The 19,877-nt window shown below is 41.5% G+C and overlaps 2 protein-coding genes across 2 annotated transcripts in view; one reads left to right on the forward strand and one right to left on the reverse strand.

Moving 5' to 3' along the window:
• Positions 1-11,161, forward strand: LOC128071473 (phospholipid phosphatase 1-like; the record flags this gene model as incomplete). Its single annotated transcript, XM_052664310.1, has 3 exons — positions 1-78; positions 9,789-9,965; positions 10,757-11,161. Coding segments are annotated over 3 exons (387 nt in total), but the record flags the coding sequence as incomplete, so codon positions are not given.
• LOC128071474 (exosome RNA helicase MTR4-like) overlaps positions 10,687-19,877 on the reverse strand; it is a gene marked incomplete at its 5' end in the record, with an annotated part of 27,508 nt that continues 18,317 nt past the window's right edge. Inside the window, 2 exons of the mRNA XM_052664311.1 lie at positions 10,687-11,400; positions 12,749-12,853. Of these exons, the coding sequence (XP_052520271.1) occupies positions 11,348-11,400; positions 12,749-12,853 (158 nt within the window). The remainder of the gene's footprint in view (positions 11,401-12,748; positions 12,854-19,877) is intronic.

Genomic DNA, 19,877 nt, shown 5'->3' on the forward strand with positions numbered 1-19,877 from the left:
TTCTCTTCTTTCTGTTCTAGACTGTCCTTTTATTCGGGCCACTCTTCATTCTCCATGTACTGCATGATGTTCGTGGCAGTAAGTACTTTGGGTCTATTGATGGTGGGTTATGGGTTTGGTGTTTTATCCTGTGCGACTGCCTCTGACGTTCTCATTGGCCTCACTGCCCAAGTCAACTGGAAGCCACTGCTTGTTGCACTAAGTTCAGAAGAGGAATGGATGGCTGCCTGTGCTCTGCCAAGGCCAGTTACAATTGTTTGAAATGACTTCTGTCCTTCATTTAGAGGAAGCAGACAGGTGCATTGTATAGCAAGCTGCAAACTGGCAACCTTCAGGATAAGAGGGAATCTTTGCTCTTGAAGCAGACAAGTGGTCGAAGTTACTTGTCACTTTTCTGACAGTGGTAGAAGCCTAAACAGATCATCAGGTCTGCAAGTCCAGTGCTGAGAATTAGGTGACTTGTCCCCTTACTTTGGGCTGTTTTCCGAAGAGGTTTTCTGGAATATACAGACAGCTCCTGCTTCATCTCAGCAGGTCACTGCTCTGAAATCCAAGCCAAGGTGGTGCTGCTGCTCATTGTAGCCTCTCCCTGAGCCGGAGCCCTGGCCTCATCTGCACAGTGTGGGTGCTGAGTGGCCTGGCTTTCCCCGCATGGGGGCTGCTGGGGTGAGGAATTGTGATTATTGGATGTGAAGGCAGCTCTGTTGCTCTCATCTGAGCAAGTCTTATTTTCCTTCCACTTTGGGAAACATTGCCCAGACTGCTTTCCATGGACTAGAAAGGTTTCAGCTTCAGGGAGTGCCAGTTGCTGCTTCAGGAGCTTGTCATCAGTATAGTCTGCAGGAGCAATTTTAGTGGTACTTGTATTATACAAAGTCAGCAGTGAAGAGTTAGAGAAGACCGGCACCCATATTTTGCATATCAAACTAGAGATGAATGTGTATCGACAGCAATTAGTGCAAGACCAGGCTTTAGGGCACTACAAGGGGTTTTCAAAGGTCAATTTAATTAACTTATTTTTATCAATCCTCTGTCTCTTTATGTATAAAATTATCAAAATTTGGTGGGGAAAGGAGATCTCTACCCTTAAAGATCAGCTGTAATTTTTCTTTGTAAGTGAACTTTTATATAGTTGTGCTGTGTCAATTTTCTGTTATCTGGCTGTTTTCAGTTACCCTTTCCCCTCAGATCACAAGTACTGTATAATAATTAAATCTATGATGTGGAGTAAAGATTTATGATGTGTATTGTTAAGATAACCCTCTGGAAGTTACTTGGTTGGTTTCATTTAGGAAGAATTTAATATCAGTTTTACCAGAATCTTACTTTTATTTGAAAAAACCAAACTCCAGAAATTAAAAGAGCATAAAATTTATAAAATGTAAAAATTGCAGATGTGTTACATAAAATTCAAATCTACAACTTCAAAACCTTTTCACTAAAGCTAATTTTTGGCTTCTTCAACATCTCTTGAAATTGCAAGGCTTTCCTCATGTGTTAATTTTGCAAGGAAGAAACTGTACCAATTCAACAAAATTCAGAACTTCCTTTTTAAAAAATACCCAAATGTTTCTGAAATTGTGCCATGGGAAATGTGACTTATTTGATGGTGAAAGTGAAAGTTGCTCAGTCATGTCCAACCCATTGTGACCCCATGGACTGTTCAGTCCATGGAATTCTCTAGGCCACTGGAGTGGGTAGCCTTTCCCTTCTCCAAGGGATCTTCCCAATCCAGGAATTGAACCAGAGTCTCTTGCATTGTAGATGGATTCTTTACCAACTGAGCTATCAGGAAAGAGCTATTTGATGGTAGTAACAACAAATACTGTTCAGTTCATTTATCTTATTAGGAAAAGCTACCATTCTTCCTAAAGGGAGCCACCATTTTTTTTTTCTCCTCTTTTTAAATAGGGCGTGGGACCAGGGGAGAAGGGAAAGGCTGGAGCTATTAACGTATCCCGAGAACTTTTCCCAAAGCAAAGTTTGTGACTACAGTGAATGGCTTTTGAATGTTTGTATGCCCCAGAGACAGACACCAGCAGGGCTGCTTTTGTGGTTTGTTATTCACTCGTGTGTCAGGATCTTTAAGTCCTTCTTTATGAGAGAGACCTAAGAATCTGAGGTTGGTTGATACTGAAAATAATTTGCTTTTACACCACTCTGTTTTGTCTCTTTCTGATAGCTCCCATGACATAGAAGAGGGATAACTGCCACCCCTTTCACAGATGGGGAAATAGGGGCCTTGGGAGGAGCTGCTAAGGTCTATAAGCCCTCTGGGAATCTCTTGTTAATCAGGCTCCCTTGCTTTGTTGATTACTTGAGCTGAACCCTAGTCCAGTTATTTTGAAAATCAGGTAATACAGATCTCTGAAAGTAAGATGTAACATGTAACTTCATGTTACTTCAACTGACATGTAACTTCAACCCACTCTTTAATTACAAAGAATATTCTCAGATGTATCATACTCTAGACCTTATAATTATTTTTGCTCTTCTTTGCTACTTTGACCTTAAAATATCTGAATATTTGCCAAACAGAAACATTTAATGAGCTTTTTTGGTGAAATATGAAATTAATGTATGGAGGATGAAACTAGAGAGGGCCTTGATGGCTAGCCTGCCCTGTGGACACCCAGGAATAAACGAAGAGGCAAATTAAAGATATATGCAGAGGGCAAATTCGGAGAAGGCAATGGCACCCCACTCCAATACTCTTGCCTGGAAAATCCCATGGATGGAGGAGCCTGGTGGGCTGCAGTCCATGGGTTCGCGAAGAGTCGGACACAACTGAGCATCTTCACTTTCACTTTTCACTTTCATGCATTGGAGAAGGAAATGGCAACCCACTCCAGTGTTCTTGCCTGGAGAATCCCCCAGGACAGGGGAGCCTAGTGGGCTGCAGTCTATGGGGTCGCACAGAGTCGGACACGACTAAAGCGACACAGCAGCAGCAGCAACAGCAGAGGGTAAATTACCTCAACTCTAGTTTGGTAATTGGGTCGGTATGAGCCATTTAGATGTACAGGTATAATGCAACAACAACAAAAATTCAGATGAAGTTTGTCATAGACCAAGAACTTTGGAGAAGCTGGCAGGCTACAGCAGCCACACACTGGGTTTCACTGACTCTGAGCAGTGGAAATACTGTCTTGATGTGGATGTAGGGTCTAGCTTTTATTTCAGCCCAAATACATGGATATCTCCTTGCTTTCCAGCTTTCGTATTTATATACATCACTTAACCACTACCTACCCTCCTGCCCCCTGCCACACACACTTTCCTTAGGCAATGACTCATCTTGTTCTAGGCATCTTGGCATCATGGGTCAGTCCCAGATTTGGAAGATGTAGTCAGTTTAAATCCTGAGGATAGTCTTTGATAGCCAAAACTTCCGTTAATTCCTGACACCCAGAAATTAACTTCTAGTTAAAAATGTCTCTTAAAATACCTGACCATCATTCTCCAGTGGGAACCCTGTGAGTTAGCCCCCTGAAAAACACCTAGGTTGGTAGGAGCAAAGGGCAGGGCTTCTTTCCATATAGACAGTTGATGTGCAACTGACTCTGACTCCCCTTGACTTTGGCCAAATGCCAGAATCCAAATTTACTTGATTGTTCAGGAAAATAGGCATGGGCTGAAACCGTCGTTTTTTCAGTACAGTAAGGAATATACAGTTTTTCCCAGCACTGTCATAGGGAGACTGTCACCCTAGATTGCTTATATCACTGCTGTTATAGACGTTTGTAGATTACTACGATTGTTTGTATCACTGCTGTTACGAATTTTCTGTATAAATTATTCCAGTGGGAACCCAAGTACCTCTCAGTGTGTGTTTCAGCTTGGTTTCCCTGCCTGTCAGACTGCCTCATGTCTGGGCCTCGCCCCCCGCTGTGTTCAGGTAGTGCTTGCCCGCCCAATTTAAGGAGGGATTGAGGTTTACCTTTAGGAATTCTGTGAATCCTAAAGAAAGCGAAGGCACGCCTTTCAGTGCTCTCTCGCCAGGTCTCTCATCACATGAAGGTGGAACGGCGGTGTACTTGGCATGGTCGTAGGTCAGGGTGTATTTCTTTGTGTCGAGCATGCTGTTAGTCTAGTTCAGGGGCTGGCAAACTTTTTGTCATAGGTCACATAATATTTAGGCTCCGTAAACCAGGTGCAGTCTCAGTTGCATTTTTTTTTTTTCAAATCAGTCAGTTCACTCAGTCGTGTCTGACTCTTTGTGACCCAATGGGCGGCAGCACGCCAGGCCTCCTTGTCCGTCACCAACTCCTGGAGCTTGCCCAAACCCATGTCCATCAAGTCAGTGATGCCATCCAACCATCTCATCTTCTGTCGTCCCTTCTCCTCCTGCCTTCAATCTTTCCCAGCATCAGGGTCTTTTCAGATGAGTCAGTTCTTCACGTGGCCGAAGTATTGGGGGTTTCAGCTTCAGCATCAGTCCTTCCGGTGAATATTCAGGACTGATCTCCTTTAGGATGGACTGATTGGATCTCCTTGCAGTCCAAGGGACTTTCAGGAGTCTTCTCCAAAACCCCAATTCAAAAGCATCAGTTCTTCAGCACTCAGCTTTCTTTATAGTCCAACTCTCATATCCATACCTGACTACTGGAAAAACTGTAGCTTTGACTAGACAGACCTTTGTTGGCAAAGTAATGTCCCTGGTTTTTAATATGCTGTCTAGGTTGGTCATAACTTTTCCCCCAAGGAGCAAGCATCTTTTAATTTCATGGGTGCAGTCACCATCTGCAGTGGTTTTGGAGCCCAAAAAAGTCTTTGTTTCCATTGTTTCCCCATCTATTTGCCATGAAGTGATGGGACTGGATGCCATGATCTTAGTTTTTTCAATGTTGAGTTTTCAACCCCTCTTTTCACTCTCCTCTTTCACTTTCAAGAGGCTCTTTAGTTCTTAATGTTCTGCCATAGGGCGGTATCACCTGTATCAGAGGTTATTGTTATTTCTCCTGGCAATCTTGATTCCAGCTTGTACTTCATCCAGCCTGGCATTTTGCATGATGTACTCTGCATATAAGTTAAATAAGCAGGGTGACAATATACAGCCTTGATGTACTCCTTTCCCAATTTGGAACCAGTCTGTTGTTCCATGTCCAGTTCTAATTGTTGCTTCTTGACCTTTCATACTGTTCATGGGGTTCTCAAGGCAAGAATACTGAGGTGGTTTGCTGTTCCCTTCTTCAGCGGGCCATATTTTGTCCGAACTCTCCACCATGACCCGTCCGTCTTGGGTGGCCCTACCCAGCATGGCTCATAGTTTCATTGAGTTAGACAAGGCTGTGGTCCATATGATCACATTTCAAATGACTGTTTAAAAATGTGAAAATAAGCCCTTGACTCTAGTTGAAAATTGGGTGGAGGGACCCCCTTATTTTAAGAGTAAAATATAGAATACCTTGTTTTATTGTGTTTCATTTTATCATGTAAATTGAAGGTTTGTGGCAACCCTGCACCAGGGAAGTCTGTTGGAGCCATTTTTCCAACAGCATTTGCTCCCTTTGTGTGTCTGTGTCACATTTTGGTAATTCTCAAAATATTTCAGACTTTTTCATTATTACTGTTCTATTTGTTATGGTCATTTGTGGTCTTTCATATTAGTGTTGCAGAAAGATTGCAACTTGAAGAGTCAGATGATTGTTAGTACTTTATAGTAATAATAAATGCCACTGCACACTTAATGGACTATACAGCATAGTGTAAACATAACGTGTATATACACTGGGAAACCAGAAAATTCATGTGACTTGCTTTACTGTGATATTCACTTTATTGCAGTGGTCTGAAACCAAAGCCACAACATCTCCAGGTATGGCTTAATACAGGTATGCCTGTATTAAGAGACTTTATGAGGCAACAGCATTTTGTAGTTATATGTTAGAGTCAACTGAGGAACGGCAGAAACAAACCGGCTTCAAAAAATACCTTATTCAACAGTTTAATTAAAAAAAAAAGTTAAATTGAATTTTTAAAATGAGATTGTATAACTAGATCCTTTAATGGAGGATATTGGTCGAGTCATAAGGTCTCTTCAAACCAGTTTCTGCTGACTGGAACTAGGCTCTGCACATGCAGTGGCTGTACCAGATTGGCTCTGAGCTCTTGATTCGACTCAGTCTTAGCCACTGGACCACCAGGGAAGTCCCCCCAGATAGTTTTAACCAGATCACAAAGTGGGATTGCTGACTGGTTGTGGGAAGGGATCCTGCCTACATTCCTTAGCCACCTGGTGGTGTTTGTGGTGGGTTAGTTGCCAAATTGTGCCTGCTCCTTCCAACTCCACAGACTGCAATCTGCCAGGCTCCTCTGCCCACGAGATTTCCCAGGCAAAAATACTGGGTTGCCATTTCCTTCTCCAGGGGATCTTCCCAACTCAGGGATCGAACCTGCATCTCTTGTGTCTCCTGCATTGCAGGCAGATTCATTACCAACTGAGCCATCAGGGAAGTCACCTGGAGCCCAGAACAAAGATCTGACCAAGTCTTGACCCAAAGGCATTTCACCAGGGAACTTTGACTCCTATTTGTTCCAACATGTCACTTAAGAAAAACAGCATCAGAAATACCACTGATGGTAACAGTAGTAGGGTATCAACCTGCCACAGAAAGCATGACAGCAGGCTTAATTCTGATTATTAGAGTTAGGATTCCAAAGAAAACAAGGTTTTGTTGTTGTTTAGCCGCAAAATTGTTTCCAACTCTTCATGGCCATGGACTGTAGCCCTCCAGGCTCCTTTCCATGGGATTTTCCAGGCAAGAGTGGAGTGGATACCATTTCCTTCGCCAGGCAGTCCCTGTTTTCAGCCTCCCTTTTTATGTCAACAAGTCTTCCTTTGCTGTCTGGAGTTTCGTGGATTGCTTTGCTTACAGAACTGGTAGCTGCATGTTTCATCCTCTGTTCCTCTGCTGTCCTGCCTTGGGGCTTCCTGAATCTATAGTATCACAGTGTCAAGCCTCTGCTTCTGGGAAGCACCTTAGTGAAGTGCTGCAGGTTGCTTTTGTCCTGCCAGAAGCTTGTCTTTTATTTCTAGTTGTGACCTTTCTACTTCACCAGAAAGTTGAATTTCCACTTGTCTCACTGGCCACCTGGTTTTTTAGTGTGGCTGCCACTCTTCTCCATTTTCTATTAAATGGCTTGTTCTTATCTAACCATAGCTTTTGTTTGCCAGCAGCCCATCATGAATCTGTTAGGTACCATTTCTACAACTTGTGAAAACTAAACAGTTCCTTCATACATAAACCCCAGAGCAGATGCAGCCCAGCAGATTTCCGGGCCAAGTCTGCCGCGAGTCATAGTCTGGGCCCTCTCATAAAGTCAGGCAGGGCTACGTTCTGGAAGTTCTAAATCTTCAGATATAAGCAATTGAATGCTTTCCTTCTTGTAGTACATATGTGATTAACATATGCATGTATAGGGAGAAGGGGAAAGAGTACAGGTTGCAAAGGCAACAAAGGTTACAAAGCCTTTTTATTCTCAACTCTGGCATTAAAGCATGAGCAGTCCCCACATCTAGTTCTAATATAGCAGTGCTGAGATACATCAGATATTCAGTTTCTCTGAGACAGAGAAAGATGGAGGAATAGAGACTTGTTTTTAAAGGAACATATATGCTTTTCTCTCCCCTGTCAAAGGACAAGGAGTAGAATAGAAAAAAATATATAAATCCACAAAGTCAAAGAATGGAAAAGGAGACAATAAACAAGAGGTACAAGATTTTGGAAAGCGTTAAAGGAGTGGTAGGAGGAAGCTGAATCTCTAGTGCCTCTCGAGGGTGGGAGCTTAAAAGATCTGCACTGTGGAACCTGAGAAAGGCTTAGGAAGTGGAGCCCCCAGAAAGTCAGCATTGTATGCTTTCTTGGACCTGCTTATATAGGATAGACTTTGGGCTGGCAACACAAGAGGTCAGTTGTCAAGGTCTGGAATTCAGGGCATGTCAACCGTGCAACTCAGGTGACCCAAGGTTCAACAAACTCAATGTGTTTACCTCTTGAGGGTCTACTGAAACCGAAGTCCTCACCGGGAAGAGCAGGGCTAGAGGTGGTGCCTGGCTTTTGCTACATCAAGTGCCCTGGACCCAGAGATACAAAACAGGCAAATAGGAAGCCCATTCAATTAGCCAGTCTCACTCAGAGCTGAGAATTGTTCTGTAAGAAGAGCTTTTACTCAAGCCATGGCCATTAGTTCCCAGAAGAGATGAACACAGACTCTTATTTAATTAGGTACTTGGGAAAGATTTCACCTAGAGTATACTGCAGTGTGTTTGGTTATTGATCCATAAGCAAATGCTATCTTCACAGGGATGTTGAGGAGGAGATTGGGGCAAGATAATAACTTACTTAACATATGTGTGTGGGCTACCTAAAGTCAAAGTCCTGAGTTTCCTTTATGTTGGAAGTATAAAATAAACCCCTAAGTCCACTTGAGAGTTGTTTTTCACTATGTTCCTAGCAGGGATGGGTGCAGTTCTCCCTAATATGTCTGCATTCATGTCAAGTATTTGCAATTCCTAAGTATATGTTTTTATAGTCTAAATAACCGATGCCTTTAACCATCATCTGGAAAGATAGCTTAACAATAACTAGAAGAGAGACAACTAAACTTTTCGATAATAACATAACAAAACTTGGCCCCTAGTTAAAGAATTGTTTTCCTTAAAATTAACAAAAAATTTCCAGAAAGAACTAATGAGGTGACTCTTATCTGCCACGGCTGTGGTACCTAACTGGCTTCAGCTAGCACATGCTAAGTAACTTTGCCCCAACCAGAACCAAGTATCTTACCACCTCCAGAATTTTGAGACAAGCCTCTTACTCTGTACTTGTTTATAGCTCCAACAGCAGCAAACAGAAAAGGGGAGAGGAGCTCTGCAAAAAGCTCTGCACTTCAGCCTATTAATGAGTTCAACTCAGTTAAACAACTGGTATGCTCTTTTAGGATTAGATGTTTATACTATAAAAGTACTTGATAAAATTAGACAACCTCTGGGTCTTTGCCAGGTGCTAAAAACTGAACACGCACAGCAGTGCCCAGAGAATGGACTTATCGATCTACTTTAAATAGGCAGGGTCAGTGGGCACAGCCACATAAATTGTTTTCTGCAGACTGCATTTAAGTAAGTTTATGAGCCATAAATTATTGAACAGAGTTTTTAAAATGAATATTAAGAATTATATTATTAGATATAGTTAAAAAAAAGACTATATTTGCTGAAAGGTGTTCATAGGAAACTATTCCAAATTTGTTCTTTATTATAGTCTTTGGGGATGCACCAAAGTCAAGGGCAGGCTGACACAGGGGAAGTTCTCAGGTCTGATTAGTGTATGGAAAAATCATGGAAGTTTAAAGGGAACTTTAAAGGGTACAGGTGCTATTGAAAGAACACTCTCACTGGATCAGGACTAAACTACAGACTGTATTATTTAGTTAGGCAGATTATTGTATTTACTTAGGGAAGGAGCAGCCCCTGAAATCCTAGGTTATAAACACAGAAACGCTTACCTTGTTTATAATTTGGAGAGTGGTCTAACTAGATAGGTAATAAATTCTTGTAAACTGTTACTAGGGCAATTTGTATTTTATTTTGGGATTAATTTTTAGGTATTCATGAGTACAAGAATGCTTGCCAAAAGCCTTCTTCCATATATAATAACACTGATTAATGATTGTTAATGCTATCATTTAAAACATCGATCCTTTAGAAATATATTTAATATAAAATATAGTCTTCAGTTGGTATATTAAACTCTCCACCCACCCCCCACCCTCATCTTTTCTATTAGCTTTATCTTCAAGCCAGAATGAAGGGAGACTGGGCAAGACTTTTACGCCCTACACTGCAATTTGGTCTTGTTGCTGCGTCCATTTATGTGGGCCTTTCTCGAGTTTCTGATTACAAACACCACTGGAGTGATGTGTTGACTGGACTCATTCAAGGAGCTCTGGTTGCAATATTAGTTGTAAGTATACATGGCAGCAGCCTACATCTTGAAATTGATGAACACTTGGACAAATAAGTAGAAAAAAAGGTTCCAATGAGAAAACTATGTTAAGGCAGAAAATGTGGCTCAATAACTGCTACTGGGTAAGGACCCCAATGTTGTTAAAAGTCATTTTAGGACAGACAGCAAATGATACCTAGGTTATTTTCTTTCTGCAGAACTTATTAAAAAAATTTACTAAGTTTTTTTTTTTTAATTGTAAAAAGCCCTGGGTATAAAGTTTTCTTTTTGGTATAAATTGAAAATAATTTACATGAAAAATGACACTTTTTTTCATTAATGGCTGGCTGGCAGAGTGAAGCTTTTTGCCCAAGACATAACAAAGCAACTCTCAGAATGTCTTTAACAAAAATACCTGTTAGCCACTAATGTTTTGTTGACGTTTAGTCACTGAGTCGTGTCCACCTCTTTGTGAACCCATGGACTCTAGCCTGGCAGGCTCCTCATGTCCATGGGATTTCCCAGGCAAGAATACTGGAGTGAGTAGCTATTGCCTTCTTCAGGGGCCCTTCCTCACCCAGAGAGTGGACCTGCATCTCTTGCATTACAGGCAGGTTCTTGACCACTAAGCCACCGGGGAAGCCCAGCCACTAATTTATTGGTACCCTTAACTTGTACCCTGTAATGTATATCCTTTTATTTTTTGCACACTGGTTATTGCAGTTTTTGTTATGGTTTTTCAGCTTATTTATTTAAAATTTTATCATTTAATACTCTGCCCCATTCTAAATGTTACCTGTTCTCCATAGGCTGTATATGTATCAGATTTCTTCAAAAAGAGAAATTCTCCTTTTAAAGAAAGAAAAGAGGAGGATTCTCATACAACTCTGCATGAAACACCGACGACAGGGAATCACTATCGGAACAGTCACCAGCCTTGAAGGTGGCAGAGTGCCCAGATGAAGCTGGCCTGCTTTCTAAAGAAAAATGATTGCAACCAGAAGGCAAGAGGATGCGTCTTTCTTCCCGGTGTACAAGCCTGTAAGGGACTGCTGCTACTATACCTCTTGGATGCCTACTTTACCTGTGTGTATATAGTTACATTTAACACAATGGTTATCTAATAGCTGTAAGTTCATTTAAAAAAATTTCAACGGCCTTTCACTAAACAATGCCCCCCCTGTACATTTTTTTATTAAAAAATGTAACGCTCATGTACAAATGTGTATGTAATATGCTTTCTTAGAATGATGCTTGATTTAAATATAATACATATTAAAATGTTTCAGGACAACTGTCTTGAGATAGGAAAACCAAATCAATACTTATAGGCATTTACAGTTGATTGTAATCAGACAGGTGGAGAACAGTTCACAATTCCACATTCCTTAGCTGACTGTTTATAAGTAGAGGCTGGCGGCAAACACAATATCTCTCTTAATTTTGGTGATTCCTAAGAGAAAAGAAAATACGATTTAAAATTTCAAGACCACAAAGAATGTAATGCCCATCCACTGGGGTTTTTAACAATTCTCATTAAATTGGTCAGAAGACAGTTTGGGAAATACAAAACCCTTGCTGGTCTGAAAGACACCTAGAGGAGTTCATAGCCATCTCTGAGAAATGGGAAACTTCGAAAGCAGACCGCTGTTCTTATGAATCCTGACTCTAAAGTACCCCATGTGTGTGGGGGCTAGGGATGTCCAAAATTATTTTAAAAGACTTGGAAGGAATAAGCTGTCAAAAGAAGTTAGTTACCCAAAAGCATGAATTTTCAGCCTACAATGGAAGGTACTATATTTCAGTTACCATGTGAAATACTTTCTGGGCTAAGGCAGGCCAAACTTTTCTAAAGTTTACAAAACTAGGCTTAAACCCAACAGTGATTAAATAGGTCTGCTCTATTTAACAAAAGAAAACGTAAGCCAGTTTCTGCAAACAACTTCTTAGAACAAACACTAAGTAGATAGCAAAATCACTAGGTTTGACTGTGGGCAACCAGCTCAGAGCAGCACCGTGTCTCTATTCTTTGGTGTTTGAAGTCCTTTTTCTTGGCCAACACACAGATGGCATGAAATTATGTGCAAGCATGTGTGCCCCCCCAGCACTACCACCATGATCTAGCCAGCCTTTCCTGAGTTGGTCTTCCTGCTTCCACCGAGCTAATCTACAGACTTATCTACAGTGCACCAGCAAGAACTGCCTGGTGAAACCCATGCCAGAGCACCCACTCCTGTGCTCAAAACCTCCGATCACTTCAGAGGAAAAAGCTGAGTGCTGGGGCCTACAGGACCATTCTTTTCTTCTTCCAACCCCCACTGTTCAACTCGCTGCTCACCGTGCTCCAGCCACACTGGCCTGTTGCTCAAGTATATCAAGTACACATGGAGGGGCTCTAGGCCATCATATCCATCTTTCAGTTCTCTGTTGTCTCTCTGTCTGTATCACCACCTGATGTATTTTAACTGTTGACTTGTTTACTGTCCCCCTCCCTGCACTAGAATGTGAGTGCCATGAAGGCAGGGGTTTGTGTCTTTTTTGTTCACTGCTGTATTCCCTGGTGCTTAAACCAATGCCTGGCACACAATAAGTGCACAATAAACATTTTGAGATTTTATCTATATTCATTTACAAACTGTTTCTAACACGCACTGATATTTTCTTTGAATGCTACTAGGTGGCCTGCCATGGCAATCCTTTGAAGAATATCTGAAAATGTTCTCCTAGGCTGTGGTCAAGAGGTCAAATCTCAACAGGATTTGCTGAAATTACTAGAAAAACCTTATGGGCTGGATACTGACCTTCTGCAAATTTATTTTCCAGCTCAGTGTTTCCAATGGCTTTTGCTGCTTGACACATTTGTCGAAGTAGTTCTTCCAGGCGCCTCATACAACGAATTATGCTGCCTGGACAGAAAAGGAAACAAATCACTTGTAAAGTGTAAATAATCAGGAAAAGCAGAACTTTTGTTAAGACACAAGGAAGGCGAACATGGGATGATTAACCGATAGTCCTCTGAGGAACTTCTACTGCAGTAAATCAGTAGTAAACTTGACTAGTGACTGCTAGGCACCAGGAAGACTACAAAGACGAAAAGTTTAATTCCCACCTTTGACTAACAGTAGAGAGAGTCATGGATTTATTATAATGTGTTGACACTTGCTCTTACAGAAGTACACAAAATGCCCTGGGAACAGAGGACAGAACAACATGGGTGAAGGGCAGCAAAGGTGACATTTAATTTGGGTCCTTTATGCACAAGGTCACTGTCAGACAGTGACAGGGCAAGACCACTGAGGCAAATGCAGAAATGCCCAACAGACTACAGCGGGCCCCAGCTGTGGCCTACTATGGCCTCTGGATACTGTCCTGTGAAGAGAATGCAACAGGGAATGTTTAAGGAAGGTAATAACAGAATCAGATCTTCATTTTAAAGGTGCAATTGATCATTCTTCTGGATCTTAAACAGGCTCTTTCATCAATACTTTCTCCACACAGTGTATCCTCAATGAAGCACAGAAGAGGCAATCAGTCCCTTCCCATTGGGATTTGACTCCCTGAGACAAGTGTCTGCATCAAAGGTGAAGTTGTAAACACACTTTCACTTTTGTCAGGCTTGCATGAGGAGGAGCCTTGGGATTCTTTCTCTAAGTGCTACCTGTCTAAGTTGAAAACTCTTGGATTTTAGTTTTATGCCTGAAATACAAGAGGAGTATCAGTTCTCTCTGGTATGCAAGCTGTGACCTCACACTTCAGGTTCTTACGTAACTCCTTGTAACACTGGAATAATTTATTAATATGTATCTTGTAAAACACTCACTGTACTGTGTTCAGGGCTCTTTTTACCTTTTAATGCCCTCCACATTATGGTCCAATGTGCCCAAGGGAGAAAAACAATGGAGATTTAACTCATAAAGCTCTTGCTCTTAAACACGGTATGTTATGTTGGTAGCTGGAGAAGATGTGGATGAGAAATACAAACTACTAAAGTGGCAGCAGAAAGGATGGGATTCAAAACGGAAGAGGGTGCAGAAGAGTGGAAGAAGGCCCTGGAATCGAGAGTAATTTCCTCTGAAGAGGAGAGAATAAGGGACAAGAGATACGCACCTGAGTTTCTAGCTTAAGACAGCTTACTGGCACCTGCCTGTCCTCTGAAGCATAAGTGATCACCCAGAAAGCTGGCACAAGTTGAGGCAGGTGCGCAAGGAGAGCAATGAGGATCTGGAGTCGTCTGTAAGACGAGTCTCAGAGCCAGAGACCACAGTCCCTGGAGGTAGGCAGACTAGGGATTACGTTTTCGCTGTGCCATCTACTGCCTGAGGGACTGTATTAGCAAGCTAGGGAAACTATAAACTAAATGAGGCAGAATGTTCCAAGTGTCAGGTACCGAGCTGGTGCACAACAATTCCTCCTCCTCTGCTGCTGCCGCCACTTCTATCATCACTAGGAAAGTTTAATGTGATTCTGAGGTTAGACTATGGCTTCTGAAGACACCAAATGATACAGTCTTTCTTCTGGAGAACTCTGCTATTGAAGTACAGGAATAGAGAATGAATTACTAGACTGATCCACCTTGAGGTGCATATAATGGCAGATGGAAACACAAGAATCTCAGTTGCATCCTAATTCTCTTTCCATGACTACAAAGGGAACTGTGGCTCAGAAGGGAAGTTCTAAGCGGTAGGTGTGGCCCCTTCACAGCAGGTCTCCAAGAGAATGAAGAAGCATACCTACCTGGGCATTTACTTCCTGTTACTGAGACAACTGATTCTGACACCAATAAGCTATATTAAGATTTTGAAAATTAACAGAACAAATGAAAACAGACTTGCTGCTGCTTTTACTAGTAACCTTTAACAACAACAACAACAACAAATGATTTCACAAAAGATGTTCCCAAGTAGGAGGAGACAGTGTCATTGGTTACTTCCAACATCCTACCACCATCTTACAAATGAGAAACCCTAGAGGGGTTAATGACTTTCAGGTTCACCCTTTAGAGCAATGGCTTCCTGTTTAAACTGTGAGGCTAAGAGTTCCTGGAAGAATCTTGGACCTTCAACCACTTTACAAATACAGGTAAGAGTATAAGCCTATTCCCGAGCAATAGGAAGCTGCCAGGTTGGCCACTAGCCATTGTAGGGTCAGAAGGTGGCATCCCCTAGACACACTGGTAAATTCATGACTGGATAAATGGATAGCACCTGCTTTTATCTCTTCCCCTGGATGCGTGTTTCAGCTCCTACTGCCCTTTACTGGTACCCCTCTGCAGGCACAAGCAACATAATAACAAGGGTTGCAGTCCTGTGGGCAGGTGAGGAGCCTATCCCTGACCCCCTGCATCCCAGGAGGAATAGTGCTCCTCTCCTGCCCCCAAATCTAATACTATTCCTTCAAATGCCAATAGGAGCCCTGGTGAGTCTGCTTCAGCCCTGATTCAAACATAAGGTTCTCGATGGTCCATGTGTGATATTTCTGTACCAGGATAATCATTTGTGGACCCTAAGTTTTAGCTTTAAAGATACTATTTCATGAAGTTCAATTATTAGCATATTACTTATTTTTGCTGTAACATTTTTTACTTAAGTGAAAGTTACTTCTAGGCCACAATTATAAAAAACAGCTGTTACAAAAACAAAACAATGCTATCAATTCTACCTAGATGCTCTTACTGGATCAACAAAAAGTTGATCACCCACACGTATTACAGACACCTCAAACTCAACAGTTTCACAAAGTGAATTCATTCTTTTCCTTTCAAATCTTCTCTATTAACCTGTGAAAAACTTCAAGTTTACTCATCTATAAAGTGGAGATAATAATTCTTAAACCTAAATGGGGTTATTATGAGAAATGAATGAAATAATGTATGCAGGGTGCTTAATAAGTGGCAGTAATACAATAGGAATTCAATAAATGCTGGCTGTATTTGTTATTTCTGTTCTCAGTGCAAAGAATGCCGAGCTCTAGTACTGCTTTGCTTTGAAAGAGGAAATCCAATCGCAGTAACATTTGGGTGTCTAAAGAGAGTGGGGGCTGGAACGGAGAACGTAATGGACATCAGATTACTCATGCAACTAGATAGTAAATGTGTGTTTTGCAAACACTTCTATCTGAAGAAAATAAAATTAGGTAGTGGTTAAAAATGTAAATATATAGCACTTCAAAAAGGAAAGAATGGATTCCGCAGGTCACCTGGAACTGAAATGGAGCCCTTCATAAATGTTTGCTGTGCAGGTGCCTGTGCTCACAAATATTGTTTAGACTGAATTCAGATGTGTCCTGGGAAACACAGATAACCTGATATTGTTTAGGTATTTCTACAAATTGAGAAACTCATATTAATAGTGAAGAAGGCGATGGCACCCCACTCAAGTACTCTTGCCTGGAAAATCCCATGGACAGAGGAGCCTGGTGGGCTGCAGTCCATGGGGTCATGAAGAGTAGGACACAACTGAGCGACTTCACTTTCACTTTTCACTTTCATGCACTGGAGAAGGAAATGGCAACCCACTCCAGCGTTCTTGCCTGGAGAATCCCAGGGATGGGGGAGCCTGGTGGGCTGCCGTCTATGGGGTCACACAGAGTCAGACACGGCTGAAGTGACTTAGCAGCAGCAGCATGTTCATAGCCAGAATCTGCAAAAGCTATCAGAGGCCAAACATATGAAATAAACTGCTAAGATTAAGGTATAAACTAAAGAAACTAAACACACATCTGAGCTGCCAGATACAGCTCATGCCAACTCAATTTCTGGAAAACTGAGTTCTGACAGTTCCAGATGACATAAGAACAATTAAGAAAAGAGGCCAGGAAATACAGGGCTGCCGATACAATGGCTGTGGCAGTTGGCCTCAGTCTTGTCAAGAAATCATCTTGTGTGTACAAACACCGTTCACAGCTGCATGCAGCATTGAGGCTCTTTATTCCCGATGGAGACTCAGGGAGACTCCTGGGAAGAGGTGAATTTCCCAGCACACTTTCTACCTGCTACAGTTCTCCATAATCCAAAGCTTCTCCTTACTCCCAGCTTTAGAAATCATTCTGCCTCATCAATTAGGACCACGCAGATTAAGTGTGAGACAAGAGACCAAAGGCCATCATCACCCTTCCTCCCAGGCCATCGGAAGCGGACAAGAAACAGACACACTAACAACCAAATGGTTTATTATGAACCTTTTTTCTGGTTTTGCCAGAGTGGAAAGTAAAACTGAATCCTTAATAGTAATGAAAACGGGGGTAAAATACAAACAAAATCTACCACTTTAAAGCATGTGCCCCAGCGTCACTACCCCTTTTTTACACTTAGGTTTATTTTATATCACCATTCTGGAAGAATGCACTTAAGATAGTAAGTCACATGGCATAAAATTCACCCTTTGGGGACTTCCCTAGTAGTCAAGGGACATGGTTCGATCCCTGGTGGGGGAACTAAGATCACATATGCTGCAGAGCAACTAAGTTCATGAGCTGCAACTACTTAGCCCCAGTGTTATAACAAAGCCCCAACACCACAACTACTGAGCCCCAGCACCATGACTACTGAGCCCCAGCGTCACGATTACTGAGTCTCAGCACCACAACTACAGAGCCCCAGCACCACAACTCAGAATCCATATGCTGCAATGAAAGATTCCCCCCAACTCAACAAAGAACCCTGCGTGTCCATAGCTAAGATCCAGTAGAGTCAATACAAACACAAATTCACCCTTTTAAATAAGTGCACAAATCCAGTGGTTTTTAGTATATTCAGAGTTGTACAACCATAATCACTATTTAATTTCAGAATCCTTTTAACAAACCCAAAAGAAACCCAAGTCCATTAAGCAGTCACACCCACCACCGGTCCATGGTAACCACAAACTTACTTCTGTCTCTCTAGATTTGCCTATTCTGGACATTTCACATAAATGAAATTATACAGTAGGTGGCTTCTGTGTCTGCCTCCTTTCACTTAGAACCTTGAAGTGTTTCAAGTTCATATACTAGCACAAATCAGTCCTTCACTCCTTTTTCTAGCTGTATACTGTTCCACTGTGTGAATAAAACACAATTTAACTATCTACCCCACTGAAGGACATTTGAGCACACAAGCTTAAGGGCAGTTTCACAAACATCAGGCTCCTGTGGTTCTTGAACAAAACATTATTCTAGTTGAGGATAGAAGAAATCAACACATTTCTTTACCTGGAGAGGTATTTATTTCTACCTCCAACTTTCTGGCATTCCCAAAAGTGGTTCCTCACAGTCCATGCCCTAAATCTGATATAATACCTCCTATCTAAGTGGTTACTGAGGCTTGAGATTAGAACCATAAATACACTTTCCTGCAATCATTTCCCATATTAGATCCCAGCTCAGGCTGAAAACATTCCAGGAGAGCAGAGACTACTGCTTGCCTGCATGCAGCACAATTCCTGGTCCCACTAGGGTCTCAGTTAATTATTCATCAAAAAAGAATTAGGTGCTAATTCTTAAGCCATTTAGTACTAAGATTGTGCCAAACGTTAAATGGAGAAAAGATACATACTGATAAAATGCTACTCTATTAGCAAAAGTATGTAAAAATACAAACCAGCTGGAAAATCCCTTATGACACTGATGTATCCTCTCCCAGGGAAGGGTAAGCTACGCTAGTTGAAAGGCACGTGAAAAGAACTTGTGGCGGGGCAGAGAGTGGGAATGCACAAAACAGCATTTGCTTTAAAAACCCATGACAGACATAAGCACTACAGTAGACGGTTTCAAATGATAATCTGTCACAGAAGCTTTCCTGATGGCATGCGCTTAAAGGAAAGCAAATCCATCCTGCACAGGGACGAGCACCATACTGCATCTGTAGAGGCAAACAACCAGTACCCACCATTCAGAGTGAACTAGCTCCAGCTAATGTTCGAAAAATTCTTAAAACTACTGCTGAGGCTCATGACATGACATGACTGGACACCTGACCACAGCACACTAAAGAGTTCCAATGTAGTCATTTTCTGCCTATAAAAGTAAGGACACACTATACTATGGGCAGAGCTGTGATTATAGTACTTTTCCAATTATATCAAGCATGTACTGTAACAAGATGAGGAGAGAATGGCTATTCTGAAATGGATAAAGTAAACACCACCACAGTTTAAAAAAAAAGGTTGTGGTAAGGAGACACAGGATGCCAGAAAAAGGAAATAATATCCTAAGTAATATTCCAAGGTTCTCAATATTTTTTTTTGCTGTTTAGTTACATATTTTACTCTTATGAGCTAATATATAGTCTATTCCAGTTTTAGAAAGAAAAGGTAGAGCTGACATTAATGGTGCCATGAAAACTGTGTTGGTATCAGACCCAAGTTCAACTTATAGTTATGAATCCCTTAATTTTCAATCTTAGATTTCACAAGCACACTGTGACATTAAAACAGCCGCAAGGAATTGAAAAGAGGCAAAAATATTGATTTCAGGAATTGCTCCTATGTGGGGGAAAACATCAACTCATAGGTGGCAGAAATAAAAATTACCTTCAATTTTAACACTTTACAATTTATCTTCCATACTGTGATAACTTTTCCACTTAAGTACAAAGAACAGAAAAATAATCTACAAAGATGATTTTACAAGGCTTCCTCTATTTCTAGGTCTGTTGTTCCTTCATTTCTCTTAAACAAATAAACCAAACAATGCATCACTTCCGTTTTACGCCACTGTGTCTACCTTCTCAGAGAAGCAGATATACAAATATGAGCTAGTCTATGAATAAGTCTAGAATCCAGGCACAGAACAGTCATGGTTTCATTCTTATCTTCCAAAAAGAAGTTATACTGAAGAGTGGTGATCCTGTACTTGACTGCCTTTGTATCTCTGAAACACACAAGCTGTCATACACCCCCCTGGGTTTCTGTGGGTTAAGTGAGCTGAGGGTGTCACGTGTCCCTCTTCTCACAC

The sequence above is a fragment of the Budorcas taxicolor genome, unplaced genomic scaffold, assembly GCF_023091745.1.
Source record: "Budorcas taxicolor isolate Tak-1 unplaced genomic scaffold, Takin1.1 scaffold846, whole genome shotgun sequence".
NCBI lineage: Eukaryota > Metazoa > Chordata > Mammalia > Artiodactyla > Bovidae > Budorcas > Budorcas taxicolor.